Source organism: Leptinotarsa decemlineata, unplaced genomic scaffold (genome assembly GCF_025532065.1).
Source record: "Leptinotarsa decemlineata unplaced genomic scaffold, Ldec_3_MD MMD2_P_RNA_scaffold_2, whole genome shotgun sequence".
NCBI classification, from domain to species: Eukaryota; Metazoa; Arthropoda; class Insecta; order Coleoptera; family Chrysomelidae; genus Leptinotarsa; species Leptinotarsa decemlineata.
In genome coordinates, this window is record NW_027412529.1 from 16,433,976 (window position 1) to 16,450,866 (window position 16,891).

Here is a 16,891-nt window from a genome sequence, read left to right on the forward strand (position 1 = left end):
TTAAAGTAGAACTCCTGTGAATGATATCTGATTTTTTTCCATAACTTTCTTTCCCAAAAATTAATCACTCCTAAAAATATAACCCTTTCAATTCAAATTCATTCTTTTAGTTGTCAAACAATCGATTTATGGAAAATTTGATTTTAGCAGATCATCTCTTCATCTAGAATTACTTTTCAGATTGCGATTAGTTGAAAACTCAAGAAACAGAAAATACAGTGAGTTTTCCACGAAAATATCTTTCAAATAATTTATTCTCAGAAATCAAATATTGATCTGGTTTAGAAAAAATGTGTAAACTACCCAAAATAAATTCCAGAAAGAGCAATAATAAGGTCTCAACGTATTACTGTTATTTGCAGTGCATGTGAAGTGACAAACCGCATTGCAGCAAACTCCATCATTATTGAGAAACGCCCCCGAGAAGGCTTGACATTTAGAGGCTGTTTGAATTACTAATTGTTCCTCATTTGAGGTTCATCACGCAAGGAAGTTATTGGAAAGCATCGTTTTTAAAATTATTTCAAATATTTGACTGTTCAGTTAATGTTAGTTTACTTCCTGAAATAGACAATTTCATAGTTCTCTTTTCAAGAATCGCGTGCATTCACTTCAATTAACTCGAAGAGTAGAAACAAATTCAGTGACAAAGTAAGTTACTATGAAATAATCCATAACGAAAAATAATACTAATGCCTTCATTCTTGTTTAAGATTCAACACTTTTCAATAACCTAAATAAATCTAAGGGCTTCTTTAAAACTTTCGAATTATATGAATAGATGAATATGAATTGAATAGATCACATTTTCAGTATACTATTGAAATGATTTCGAACTAGCATGTTTCCTGAAAATGACATCCTGAAATTATAATTTGACAGGGAAATATTATCGCTGATGTCGGAAGACATTGAAGTTTTCTTCACAATCTGGCAAATAGGCATTTGCTCATTAGTTGCTCGTCGAGGTTATGATCTATTTGTAATTCATGAATCATTGTTACGGTAAATTCAGTGTCTAAACGATTGATACTTGTCCTTTATTATTCATATGTGACAAAGAAGCGAATAAAAAGTACCATTCAATTGATACGAGAGGTGTTTCACTTCCATGCAATTTGTACATAAAATTTTCCAGTGATGCCGTTTCGATTTTCTTTAAAGTCAAATTGCATGTCTTTACCTGATTAGCCGTCATCAGCCCCTGAGATAAAACCACAGCTGATAATAGTGTTGGACCGAATGTTCGGTTTCGGTTTAGTTTCGGTTTCGCCGGCAAACCTGCCGAAACTATGACCGAAACCGAAACTTCATCGTGACTTACTTTGTGATTTACTTTGTTTATTACAGAAATATTAAGTACCTATTGTGATATTAGGTAACAAGTTAAATTTTATGTTTAATATTTTTGAAAAACCATCAATAATATTCAAGAGAAGGATCTACACCTACTCAAATAAACACCTCACCTATTTTAAGTATTTTTAAGGTGCAATTAATATTTTTTCTTAAATAAGGGTTTGTTATGTTGATTATTAATAAGTAAAAATGTCGAAGACTTCATAACGTTGTGATTTAAAGATAAAACAATAAAGACTGACTGATTATAATAATGTTTTCTTTATTTCTACCCCAAAACATAATCCTTGTAAGGAAGTTTCGGTTTCGCCCGAAACTGAGACCGTTGCTGAAATTCGTTTTCGGTTTCGGTCGTAAAAACTAGTTTCGGTCGGACACTACTGATAAAAAAACTATTCGCATGAAAATCAATAAACCCTTGCGGGTTGCTGTGGAGGGTCGAATAGATCCACTCACTTTGGACCTGACCTAACATATGCCGTACAAGTATGAACGCTCAGTGCAATGGTTTTAATGCGATTCGCAACTAAAGTGCGAAAATTTGTTTTGTGTCATCACCATCATCTGTTTGTCACAGAAAGTGCTGTCTTTGTCTCTATTTGACAGACTAGGAAAGTAGATTTTACCAGAAACCTCTCCTGAAAATCCGCCAAACGTTTATTTTTTACGTTCACTTTCCACAAAGATAATAACAACTGTATATAGGAGTCGTCAATTTAGAAAACCTGAACTTAAATTTCGATATCGAAATATATATATACAAATTATATATATATATATATATATATATATATATATATATATATATATATATATATATATATATATATATATATATATATATATATATATATATATATATATATATATAAGGTTGTTATAAGGAATTTCTATCGGATTTAAGGATTTTTACTGGTACTTCAAGGAAAAATCGAAATTGTTTCAAAGCGGCCGTTGATTTTGATAGAAAACACCCGCAAGAGGTACACCCTCGAACTGTCCATAAAGTATATAATCTTTTCGTGAGTATCGGCCAAGTAACAAAAGGGCAAAAAAATTGTGTAAGAACATATTTAAATGGTACCATATTGGCGACTTATTAAGCTGATCCGAGAATTAGTTTGAAAAACTTGCCGCTTCAACTCAATATGAGCTGCAGTCAAATGTGGGTGTTCAAAATGGCATGAAATGCATACTTTTAAACCCAAATTTCCACATATTTTACACGAAGGAGATGAAATTCGCCGTATGGAGATGGAATCCGCCGTACAGAGTTGTATATTCCCAGAACATGACATTTTGGGCTGAACAAAATACACATTGGGTGATAAATTGTAGAGACAAAATATCTTAGAAAGTCAATGACTTGTGTCATATTCTGAACGAGAATATTATCGGGCCTTTTTTTTCATCAAAGTCACCATTTTTCGGACCACTTTTCGTTGTTAATTTCCTCGATAATGCAATTTCTGATGTGTTGGAAGAACTACATCTAAATATGAAAAATAACCTGCTTTTTCAATTGGACGGTTCACCAGTTCACAATAGTTGGATATTAAAAGTTTGGTTAAATAGGAAACCTACCTATGCAATGGATAGGAACCAATAGTCCTCTCGGAGTATGACCACCACGATCCCCAGATCTAACTCCACTATATTTTTATTTATAGGAAATGTTGAAAAATGAAGTTGATGATGAGCCATGCAAGAATTATACAATCGTATTGTACAGAGAACTGAGAGAAGTTGGAGGAAATAATAGACGGCGCATAAAAAAATGTGTTCGCCTGGAGGGAAAAAAATTGAAATTGCTTACACTTGAATCAATTGAAATAGGTTATTTTTCTGCATTGAAAACGTGATTTTGAAAGTACTACTTGCCACAAAAAACACTTGGCTTTTTGAAAAAAAATGGGATTTTGTGAATCTGAACTAACATTAACCATTCCTAAACGTCCCTGATATCATGTTTCCTCTACACTCACAAGATAAATATTTCTTTTCTCATTGTAGTGTAGTTCACATGCACCGTTTTTTGAAAATATGAACATTTTTATATAGTCTCCGAAAATTATCACGTAGAAAGTTTAAGGAAAAGTTCTAGAAGGCGCTGAAAAAATTACCAAGGTTATAAAAAAATTAGTAAAAAAAATGAGGTTTAGTTTTTTTGAATATCTCGAAGAATATTCAAAATTTTCGAACCTCAAAAAAAGATCCAAAAAGATCATCAAATTTACTGAAAAGAGGTTTCGACTCCCGCAGCTGTTCCTTTATTATTTATAATTTTTACACAGCCCTGCTGTGTCAGATTGAACAAAAAAAAACAAAAAAAATATTCAAACATACCTATTAAATATGAAAATCAAGGAATGAAAAAATTCATGTGGTTTTGGAACACATCAATGAACAATAATCCTGGGTTGAAATTTTTTTCCCAATTTTTCCATCAATTATGCATTTGTTAAATCATAATTTTTTATAAACAGAAAGTTAACATAAAAACCCTTATAATTAACAGACTAAAACCCTAGAATTTTTTTCACGTGATGTTATTTTCAATAGACTAATGAATAGATCGTCGTTGTAAAAATTACAAAATTTTTATTTTCCACTTTTTTATAAACAATTGAAAATTAAAAATTAAAAAAAAAGTAAATAATTTTTTTCCTAAATCTTGAAATGTTTCGATGTCTAACGGTTGGAAGCTACTTGAAAATAATTTTCTTTATATTTTACTGGTATTGTTTAAAACATTTTTATATACAGATACATAGTTTATGAGTAAATTTAATTTTTTTTTCATATAATTTACTTACCGATAGAAATTATGATTTTTAGAGAAAAAACAGTCCCTTAAAAAATTTATTTGTTAATAAAAAATTCATTTTTTCAATCGTATTTTGCGACCAAATAATAAAATTATGGAACCATTTTTTTTCTAAAAATCATAAATTCTATTGTTTTTTGATATTTGAAAAAAAAATGTTTTCGATTTTTATTTGTTTATTTGAAAAACAATTTTTTATGAATAAATTGATGTTCTCCATTTATTTTTTTAAATACTTAATTATGTAATGAAAGTAGCAATATTTGGTTTTTTTTCTATTTTTATATAGCTTCTGTCGTTTTCATCCTTTTTTGTTTTTAAAATTATAATAACTCTTAAACTATTGCAGATATCACAATGATGCTCCTTGTATTTTTTGTTCATTATTAATTCGTTAACAATTTCAGATTTTTATTGAAGTTTTAGCTATATTATTTCATTTAATCATTGACTATTGTTCATAAAAAAATGTCCAAGTCTTTTCAATACACAACTATTTTTATTCTATTTCAATCTTTCATTATTGGCTGAAACGAAGTAGGATTTTTTATTCACTATTTAATTTAGAATTGTAATGAAGTTTTTTTAGAAATATAGTGAAATAGATCTTATAAAATTATAGTAAGGAATTATATTAAGAAAATCAAAAATTAAATTAATATTATTTTTAAATTTATTTAATCATACTATACACAGTTAATAAATGGATAATCTTGATAATTTTAAATGTCGTCTTCATTATGATTGATTGCATGTAATCGACCGATCAAGTCATCAACATCATCATTGTCGTCAGCAATTAATTGATGGCGTCGTACTGTTAGAGCAGGTTTCACCTTCACAATTTCTGCATAAAGATGAACATGGAAGTACAGCTCTTTTGCACCCACATCGATTAGTACACCCTTATGCAGGTATAATGAAGCAGTTTAAGCAGCTTACAGGTGCCAATTTTTTCGTTGTTTTCGTTGGCAGATACATTGTTTCAGATTTAATCCAACCCCAATCTTCCGGATTCAAATTAAAATTACCAAGCCAAAACCGAACTTGGTAATACGTCCTGAATGAGTGTAAATAGGATGATGATGATCGGATGAAAAAGACAAGTTTCAATGCATAATAATATTTAAATCTATATAAAAATAGAAAAAAATTATTTCAAAAAAAAACACGCATCACTATTTTTATTACATAATGAATTGTTTCAAAAAAAATTATTTATTTATACTTTTTTATTTTTAATAAATAAAAAACGAAAAAATACTTTTTTTCATCTCAAAGAACAATAGAATTTATCGTTCCTTAATTTTAGTATTTGGTCGCAAAACTATTTTATAATGAAAAAACGCATTTTTTAGCAACGAATACGTTTTTTAAGGAACCATTTTTTCACTAAAAATCATAATTTCCATCAATAAGTGTATTACGAGGAAAAAATTTTAGATTTACTTAGAAACAATGTATTTGTTTATAACAATTTTTAAACAATAACAGTAAAAAATTAAAAAATAATTAAAATCTGTTTATAATCTGTTTTTCCATTAATCAGCTGTCGCCTTCATACGAACGATACCACCCAGAAGTTGAGAAACTTGAGCGAGCTAAGGACTAACGAGGTCTTACCTTTCAACGTGTGATTCCTAACACGGTTGCAGAATCATCCCAGCTTCAACCAGATAAATTTTACCGAGAAAAATATCTGGTCGAGGCGGGAATCGAATCCACGGCCTTCCGATCGTGAGTCGGTGACACTACCACCGTGGCCAATTCCACAATTAAGTAGCTTTTTAACATCGAAACAATAAAGATTTAGGGAAAAAATGTATTTACTATTTTTCAATTTGTAATTTTCAATTGTTAATAAAAAAGTGAAAAATCAAAATTCTGTAATTTTTGCAACGGCGATCTATTCATCAGCCTATTATAACTTCACGAAGTGAAAAAAATTTTAGAGTTTTTGTTTGTTAATTATCAGGGTTTTTATGTTAACTTGCAGTTTATAAAAAATTATCAATTAAAAAATGCATAATTAATGGAAAAGAAAATGGTACATGTGAATCAGACTACTGACTTTGAAAAAAGTTGGTCTGGTTAATAGATGTCACTCAGATCGTCCACCCGAACAATTCAAAATTGATGTGACTTTTGGATGAAGCTTGGAACGTATTATAATTCAAAAATAATGATACTGAGATCGCAAAAAATCACCTCAATTTCAAAAAGTTTTTAAGTTTTTCCTTATAAAATCAATCTCTTTACAAAAGTAATATTGATCAACCCTATTAATATTTGAATCAAATTTACCTGTTGCGGAACCAGATTTTGCGACATCTGTGCTGACGCTAGCGACACCTGCGGCCAATTTCCCAACTTGCTGCAGAACTGGAGGAACAAGAGTTGGCGTTTTTTGATGTTTTTCACTCAATAAGTTTCCTAGAGCACTTTTGCCCAGTTTATTTGTATTTTTATTTGTGTTCATTTTCATAAAACGAAAAACCGTAAAACTGATTGGCCACAAACGCGTGCGTATATACTGCTAACCTATTAATCGATTTCTTGAAGTAAAATCAACAAATACATCAGTTCTAAAACGAGGTATTTTAATACACTGTTCAACATCGGCACTATTATGTTAACCAGATATGAATGTTTCATCTATCACTACACATTTATTGCTTTGATATGTAATAAACACAAAAGGTAATCTGAACTTCACGACCACTCTGTCCTTTTCTACAGTGCACTAAGGAAAGTTTTGCAAGTGTCTTTCTCTGTTTCAGTGAAAAACAAAATCAATGAAGTCTGATACCTTTTAACTAAGGTAATGGCCAGTATTTTAATTAACAGCATATCAGAATAGAACAGCGTTTGGTAAAAAGTTATGGTGATATTTATGATAAAATTGATTTTTCGAAGACAATTTATAAAAAGTGGAATGTGACATAACCTAACATTTCATTGTCAGCTGGACTAGAAATGTTGAGTTGGATGGAGGGGAATGAGGCATGTGTAATGAAACAATTTGCCATTTTCACCGATGATTGGAAGGTTGTTAGCTTCGAGTAGTTCGGTTTTGTTTAGTAGAGTTGTTTTAAATTCAAGTTTTTAATATCTAGGTGAAGTGTATTAAAACTTTTCATAAGTATATTTGGCAATCATGGCAAAAAATGATAGTTCTTTTAAAGTGTATAAAAGAAGAATCATCAGAATTGTGTATGGAATCATAGAAATGTGTTTCCACTGGTTGTTTGGATTAGTCTATGGAGGAAAAGGGAAAAGCATGCCCCCCATCACAGATCTTCTATTGTTAGAATCTGCTACATCTATTGCCCTCAAAATAAGAACTAAAAAGGTACCTAATTACTTCATTACTTGAGTGTGAATCTTGTTGAAAATAATTTTCCAGCATTTAGGGTTGATGAGACTCTTATAGCTGGTAATTAAATTATGAAACCAACTTTAACATAAAGGATATGAAGTACCAAAAAAAGGAAAATCAGAAATTTCTACACCACTTTCATATGAACAAAAGACTAAAATGTCACTGACCTGTTGGTTACTCTAACAGGTGTATTAAATGCCACCACACCGATTTGAACAACTACTTTGTTCACTAATTGTCCGCAGTTTTCAATATTAATTCAAGTAAAAAATAACATTGCTTTATATAATCTGAAAAGTAGGATTAGGTCAATTGATAGTTGTTGATTTTAAGTGATTTTTTGTGTAGGAAATCAAAGTTTTTGAGGCTCCTCTTAGGAGTATTCAATATTTCGCAGATTCAAACAAATAAGTAGGGAAATTGATTTCAGAATATAGAAGATAAGACTTTTCATTATGGCTAATAAATTATTGGATTGAAAATTCACAATGCATATCTCACATTCAGGATATCTGGACAAGTTTTCTCATAGATACAATTTTTGTAGACGAAAGTGTATACCGGATGTAATCCAATATCCTACATAATATTAGCCAAGGAAGTAGCATGCACTTGCCAGATTCCACCGTGTAGCAGAACTGGAAAATATAAATGTTTCAAATAATTATTCTAGATTCATAACATATTCATATTTACTTGGTAGCCATCAAAGTAATTTGTTGTCTGTTTTTGTTTATCTCAGACAAAATTTTTGTATTAAAAAAATACTGTCATGGATAGATACGTTCTGAGTGATAGGAGAAGCACTTAAGAATTGGTTATGAGTAATCACTCTATCGATTTCAGTATTTCAACGAGAAGCATCTGCAAACATTTTCTCTGTACAGAAACATGCACAAATATTTGTCAAATATTTGTTTTCTTAGCATATGTATCTCTTTTCAATACATTCATCAGACTCTATTTGATTTCTATAAGTAAACACCGAAGTAAAAACCAAGTTTTGTATTCATGTTTGTGAAAAAGGAACTCTAGACAGTTTGATAGTGAACTACAAACAAACTATTCTTTTCGATGATTTATCAAAATGGGTACTTAATTATTCGATAACCAAATTCTTGATTGAGAATACTAGATATATATATATATATATATATATATATATATATATATATATATATATATATATATATAATATACATTTCATATAATATAGGTATAGTGAAAACATACTATTATATGAAATTTATATCAGTGATAAATACAAAGGCTAAAAGATTTACAATGAATAAAATAAAATATAAAGAGTATCACTATATAAAATAAGCAAGATACCTATGTCAATATAAGTTGCTCAGAATGTTTTGTTAGGATTCACAACAGGTAATGGCTTCACTTGGAGTAGATGTCTATTGAATATTAATTAGTTAATTTGCAACTTAATCATCTAAAAATGTTTCATCCTAGATACTCAAATACTGTTTTGAAACATAAGTCTTGCAATATCATTCTGCGTTCAAATACTGAAAATTGCCTCACAAACTAGGATGCATTTGAATTATGGCTTTACTTCAAATTCTAAATTGCCTTGATTTTCCTAAACACTGTTAATTAGAAAATGTAACCCCAGTTAAGCTGGCAGTACCACTTTGAATTTTCATATGTATTTTTAGGTGATAATTTCAGGTTTGTTTCAGGTTTATTTTGTATTCTATTCCAGAATTTTGAATAGGAGCCTGAAATTGTCAATATATTTTTATCTCTCCCATATTCAACGAACATTTCCAACAATTGTTTCCATATCTGCTGTGTGTGTCTGAGTCAATCACCCAAATATTCAATTGAAACGAGGAGCAAAAAAGTTCAATATCATAATGTAGAAGCCTAAATTGAGCAAGTCCAAATTTTCCAAAAAGTGATTTGGTTCTGCCAGCGTAATGGTAAAGCTAACAAAACCTACTGATTAAAAAAAACGCAGGAAATTGGCGACAGGGTCCAATAGGAGCCTAAAAGGAGTCTAAAATCATGACATAGCCTGATTCAACATAATATTTTTTTATTCCAGACACAAACTGGAAGAGAGCCCTCCTGAAACAGCTACTTCCATATAAACATTGAATTACACGAGAGAGAAAAATTCTTTCGAAACAAATACTTTTATATGAACACTGAATTATACAGAAGATACTTTTCTCTATTCAGTTTGTAATCCAAACATTCATTATGGAAAAAAATAAGTAAATAAAGTTCTACTTTAAATGAATGGTAACAAATTGCACTTACATGGATCACTGTCATCTTCACTGGTAGACATCAATGTTTCGCCGCAAGACACTTGCCTCAAGACTCTTCAGTACCAAATTCAATAACAAAGGTATATATTTTCTATAATGTTATCCAATTTGGTACTGAAGAGCCTTAAGGCAAGTGTCTTACGGCGAAACATTGATGTCTACCAGTGAAGATGACAGTGTTCCATGTAAGTGCAATTTGTTACCATTCATTTTAAGTAGAACTCCTGTTAATGATATCTGATTTTTTTCCATAACGAATGTTTGGAATACAAACTGAGTAGAGAAAAGTATCTTCTGTATAATTCAGTGTTCATATAAAAGTATTTGTTTCGAAAGATTTTTTTTCTTTCGTGTAATTCAATGTTTATATGAAAGTAGCTGTTTCAAGAGGGCTTCCTTCTAATTTGTGTCTGAAAGTTGCTTCTTTGCATGATCTACACATCCATGTATAGAGTTACTTATTTTCAAATTGATTACTTCCTTCCTTTCTTTGGAAGATTCCCTCATTTTTTTGTATCAAGATGGAGTAGTAGAAATCCAAAAACTTTCTTTTCCCAAAAAATAAATCACTCCTAAAAATATAACCCCTTCAATTCAATTTTTTTTCTGTAGTTGGATTCTGTTTTCTTAACGATTAGTGATATCTTCGTTGAATGGAGAGCAAATTTTGAGGAATAAAGTACAAAATTCGTCTAAAATTATAGCCTCAAAATTAATTTGTGAATTCAAAGCAGCAGGAACAGTATACGAAGAAACAATTCAATTGAAAGTTGTTTGAGAACTATAAACTACCTCAAAATTTCGATCTAAATCCTCAAAAATGTTAAACCAAGTTCAATTTTGGATATGGATAACAATTGATCAGGAAACAATACTCAAAAAAAAACTGTTGAAAATCTGTTTTTCCGTTAATCAGCTGTCGCCCCCATACGAACGACTACTCTCAGAAGATGAGAAACTTGTGCGGGCTAAGGACTAACGAGGTCTTACCTTTCAAGGTGTGATTCCTAAAACACTTCAAGAGACGATTCGTTTAAAAACAGTCTATGGAATGATTAAGGTACATGGTGGTTTATATCTGAAAGGTATGAACCTTCCCAAATGGTTTATACTCAAACGGAATTTTCAAAAATTCGAATAGTATCCTTAAAATGTTGAGTCCAGTGTATTATTTCATTTTTGGTATATTGTTTCAGTCTCTTCTTTGCAAAAAATGAACTTGGCTAAATATTTTCAAGAACCGAGTATGAATTTTTCGATATATTGTTCAGATATAAACCACAATTTAGACGATTCCCAAATGAAATGTGGGACAATATGGTCGAAATTTCCAAAAACGGTATGCTGAACATGAAAGGTCCTACAGACTAGGAAAAAATGATTCGACGTTTTCAAACCATTCCTTGGCATGCAACCACAAGTTCCCAAATCTAAACAATACAGAAATTTTGCACTATGCAAGGAAGGGTTACAAACTCAATTATTCAGAATCCTTGGAAATTCACAAGCATAAAAATTGCGGGTGCGATTTGTTAAATGATCAAATCGATTTAACTTACTCACCGGTTTTCAAATTAGCATATCCGCATTGTAAATTGTAAATTCAGGTACTCAATCAAGCCAAGTACCTCTATTATTACCTACAGGGTTGCTATATAAGGACTAATGTAATCAACCATTGTTAGTTTAATGTATAAGTTTGAAAATGTCCTTATAGGACGAAACTGCAGTAACGTTAGTTACAAATAAAAATGGTAAAGTGATAAAAAACTTGGAAAGTTTCAATTCTCTTTTCTTCATTGTGATTTCCTACCTCGTAGGAATTTACCCAAATGAATAATTTTTTGTTACATTATTTCATTTTTTGTTACATTATTTCATTGTTTATTCAGAGTGCCTACACTCAAAATGAACTTGGTCGACCATTTTAGTGTTTAATCAGAGGTTTTGAAAATTTTGGTCACATATAAACCATTCCTAATATGACTCCCAAATGAATTATCTCTTGGGTGATGCACATTATATTAAAATGGTTTCTTTTCGAAATTTAACTTTGCCAATTTTTTAAGGATATCCGAATTTTCGAAAATGCAGTTCAAGTATAAACCTCCTCTTAGAGGGTTTTCAAAAAAATCGCTTCTAGGTATATTGTTCCACATATTATTCAAAGTGTATGTATCGAAAATGAACCTGAATGAACATCTTTGAGATATATATTTTTGAAAATTTCGTAAAAAGGTTCAAATAGGGTTGATGTGCGGCTCTCAACTCATTTTATTTTGTAATAAATTTATTTGATTAAATATTATTATTATATAATTTATTCCGGGCGTCACGAGTTTCTCTGATTGTTTATGATGTTTTTTCTTTTCGAGAAATATTATCCCAAGAAACACTTATCTTGGTACAAACAAAGATGTCGTTTCAGAGATTTTCTTCGTCCTCTTTCCAATCTAAATTTTCTATCTTCGAGTTATTTGAGAGTTTTCCGAGGAGCTTTAATAAAATTTTGAATATATGTCATGAATTCCAAACTATGTGACCACCAACGGCAACTTTGTCATTATTACAAATGTCATTCCTAACACGGGTTGGACGATAGCAAGTGAAAATCAAGCGTTCAGCCTGGGGCTTGAAGCATCGACTCACACATCGGCTGATTGAGTGAACAAAGCACTCACGTCGAACCACCCGGCTACCGACCGAGCAACCTAGGAAAGCAGATGACTGTTGAAACAGGTGCCCTGTACATTAATCGGTGTTTTTATGGCAACTTGAAATATTTGGAAATTACATTTGGAGCATGTTCTTTTTCATTCTTTTTCACAAATTTCAGTATATCTGGTAATTGATGGAAGCATGTTTTCTATATTTCTCAGAACACAGGGTGATATACATTTTTGTATACATTTTCTCCTTCCTTTATTAAAATTAGACATATCATGTATGTCTGTCATTTCTAATATACTTACAAAGTTCCTATCTTTTGAGTAAAATTACTCGGAATTATCAAATTTGAGTTGTTAGTATAAATAACAATAACGGTAATTGAAGGGTTCTAAGTCCCTAAGTGACTTTTTCTCGTTTTGAGATACTAAAGATTGAAAGTTTTAATTTTTCCGGGAAATAAAGTTATAGTTGTAAAAGATTTACTTTTTATCCGAGATTAAACGTATAATCAGGTATTATATGGCACATTTAAGACCCAATGTGACATACAATTCTTTTTTAAAAAATAATACAAATTTTCACCCAGGGACTTCTTTTAAAAAAAAGAGAGATTTTTTAACAGACTGTAATACATAACCCAAATCAACATTTCTGTTATACATTATATTAAAATACTAACACATTAAATAAGTAGGTAAGCAAAAAAAATGTAAAAAAAACATTCTACTCGTAATCTTCAGCGGCTGATTCATCTTCCATGAGTTTCTTATTTTTTGGGAAGCTTCCTCTAACACCTTATGAAATTCTCGATTTTCTTCCTTTTCCATATACCGAACAAGAAATTCAATATTGGCTAGTTTTTCATATTTAAGCTTCATGAAATGATTATAGGCATTCCTAGGAATTGAGTTAGCAATAAGTCTGACATCCTACTTTGTAAAGAACAAAAGAATTTGAATACTCCCTTGTCATAGTTTCTCTAAGTTTAGGTTTATCGTTTGTAGAAAACATTACAGATCGACATTTTGAAATTCCTGAAATTGATTGTTTCATTTTAGTTGCATATAACTGTTTACACCACCCTCAACGTTGAAATGGCGCTAATTACACTAATTGAAATGGCGCGCGTTTTAGATAAGCTTTATATAATAGTTAGGATTATTTACCTTTTCAGTCTTAAGTCTTTTTTTTTCTATCAAGGCAAAGCATCGTTCTATTGGCATTATTGAATGCCCCGGAATAGGATAATATATCACGATCTTTTGAAAGAGCCTAGATGGACAAAGAGAATCCAAATATACGTAAAGAAAAATTTGCTTTTATTCTGCGAAAAACAGTTGACAATATAACTTGTTCATCGGTTTTGTATTTTTTCAGATAGAAATTTTAAAGCTGTAATATCTACTTGATATATTTTCATCAAAGTCACTCATTTTCGCAAAAAAACAAGGCGATTACATGAAAACAACAACACAATGAAAATAACGTTTCTGTATATGATATCACTTTGGTTCTTTTTTAAAGTTAGGTACTTTGTTTAACACTTAGGTTCTTCTTGCAGAAAACCTCTCGTCACTTTATGAAATGCGACTTGAGAAATGAGGCACTTCCGAACATTTTAGGCGAAAACTAGGTACAGTAATTAAAAGTACATTCAATTTATATCTAGATGGCGCTACTAGTTTAAACTCGCTAAAATGTTACTTAGGGACTTTTTGCATAGAGCCCTTCAATTGTAAGGTTGTTAATATGTTTCTTCGTGGAATTATACTATACATATAAATATTGATGCCTGAAAATGGATTTCACAAACGGGAGTAGAAAAATAATCAATGTCTCCTTAGTAATTACTCAAAAAACAACGCTCCTTTCTTCAATATTTTTTGTCGGACTGTTTGAACACTTTTCGGTATGGTCCAGTCAATGTTGCTCACAACTTTTTCGTCACTCTCTGCTGATGAGAACATTTTGAAATAAAGAGTAACGGTGAATATGAAAGTTATCCACAACAGGACAGCATGAAAAGTGTTTGAGCAGTTCAAAACAAGGCTCAGATACTTATTGAAGAAAGTGGGGGTCTTTTTTGTGTTTTTACTGAGAATATATTATATTGTTGCACATTCATTTGAATATTATAGTTGATGTTAATATTCCATTCGTCCTCGTCCCCCATAATTTTGTAATTCTCCATTCAACACAAAACTTGTCATATAAGTTTATGATTAAAATATCGTGTAATACCAGAATAAATATGAGAACGAGGCTTTCAAATGTACATGGGCTGATTGCATTCATCGCTTTTTCAGGCAGTACCTAACGATTATGGAGTATGTCCATAATCGTTGGGTAGTACTAACCTTCAAAAGAAAGCTGTTGAAATTTCATGATATTCAACTCATGAGTTTGCGAGTCATTGTGCTAAGAGTGACACTACTTTTGTTATTTTAAAAACAATGGATCAAAAACAATTTCATATTATAATTTTACAATGCTTCTTGATGGAAAAATATACTAGTCAAGCGAAACAATGGCTTGAAAAGTGTTATAAGGACTCCGCTCCATCAATAACAATTATACGTTGGTATGCTGACTTCAAACGTGGTCATAGAGACACTGATGATGCAGAACGCAGTAGATGTCCAAATGAGACAGTAACACCAGGAAACAAATCCATAAAATCGTTATAAATGATCGAAAAGTGAAGTTGTATGAGTTAGCTGACATTGTAAAGATATCAAAAGAACGTGTTGGCTTCATATCTCAAGAGCATTGTTCAAAGTAGGTGCCGTGCGAGCTTTTTTTTTGGTCCCTTGGGAGCTGTCTGACTTGTCCATTTAGTCCAAGTCTCCAGAAAACACTGCAGCATCTTGGGCTTATTGCGTTTATTCTCCCATCTTCCCATGACACCCATTCCACCAGTCTCGTTCCTTGTACTAGTTTGTACAGGTTCCGTGTTGGATGTTCGTCATATTCTTCTAGACGTAATCGTACATATTTTGCCTGCCTCCTGTGATTCAGTGCCCCACATTCGCATAAGATGTGTAGAGCTGTTTCTATCCCTTCGTTGCATAATCTGCACCTGAGCTTACTGTTGACCAAAAATAAGAACCTCTTGATAAATCTGAGCAGTGTTTGGCCATATGTGCCAATGGATGAAACATTGATGCATCACTTCACTCAGGAATTAAAACGATCGTCATCTGAGTGGATAGCGACTGGTGAACCTCGTCCAAAGCGCCGAAAACACAACAATCGGGTGGACAGGTTATGGCCTCGGTATTTTGGGATGTGCGTGGTATAATATTCATCGATTATCTTGAGTGAATATTATCATTCAATATTATTCAGCGTTATTGGAGCGATGTTTGGCAGAAAAGGCGGAATAGGAAGGAAAATACTGCTTCATCAAGGCATTGCACAGTGTCACAAATCGATAAAAACGATGGCAAAATTGCATGAAATGGGTTTCAAATTGCACCCGCATACACCATATTCGCCAGATTTGGCTCCCAGCAACTACTGGCTTTTCGCAGACCTCAAAAAAATTGCTCAATGGTAAGAAATTTCGCTCGATTGAAGGGGTTGTTGTTGCTGAAACTGAGGCCTATTTTGAGGCAAAAGATAACTCGTTCTTTATACAAATGTGGTACCTCGTCCATCTAGTGGACGAGGTACTAACCAACTGCATATCCGAAATTTGCCCGATTCCTCTGAATAAGGAAGAAATACTTTCTTACACAACACAACAAAAAAATATTTTTTGAATGTTTCCTACACTAAATTAGTCAATTTCTACTAATTTTGGGGTGATAAAAACGAAAATAACAATGAAAAATTTTTATTAGCTCTGGTTTTTGAGATACACAGTACTTAATCTTAAAGAGTAGTTATACTATACGTGAAAAGTGAAAGTACATAAAACAATATTGTTATGTTTCTTTTAGAATATTTTAAGTACAAAATTAATAAAAAAACATTATTCTTAGTGTTTTGACAAATAAAAGAAGTTTGTACCACCAAATTTCAATTAAGTCCATCCGATTCATTGTAAGATCGCTGTCGTTTAGCTTGTCTTTTATAAAACACTTCTGGAGCATCCCTACACACAGACCAGCAGTAGTCTGCAAGCATTGCTTCATTCCAACGGCCCTGATATCTCTGTTCCATTAAGGCAATGTCTTGATGGAATCTTTCTCCATGTTCGTCACTCACAGCTCCACAGTTTTGTGGGAAGAAATTAAGATGAGAGTGAAGAAAATGAATTTTTAAGGACATGTTGCATCCAAGTTGGTGGTAAGCTTGAAGAAGCTCTTTAACCAATGCTGTGAAGTTATCATCTCTTTTGTTACCTAAAAACCC

At 31.5% G+C, this 16,891-nt stretch overlaps 1 protein-coding gene across 2 annotated transcripts in view; it reads left to right on the forward strand.

Moving 5' to 3' along the window:
• Positions 1 to 16,891, forward strand: part of LOC111511719 (fatty-acid amide hydrolase 2) — a 159,060-nt gene that overhangs the window by 76,523 nt on the left and 65,646 nt on the right. Inside the window, exon 1 of one of the 2 annotated variants that reach the window (XM_074184259.1) lies at positions 7,017 to 7,538. The exons of the other annotated variant lie outside the window; for it this stretch is intronic. Coding sequence (XP_074040360.1) covers positions 7,344 to 7,538 — 195 coding nt within the window. The 5' untranslated portion in view covers positions 7,017 to 7,343. Of the gene's footprint in view, positions 1 to 7,016; positions 7,539 to 16,891 lie in introns of those variants that run through there. 2 annotated transcript variants of the gene reach the window in all.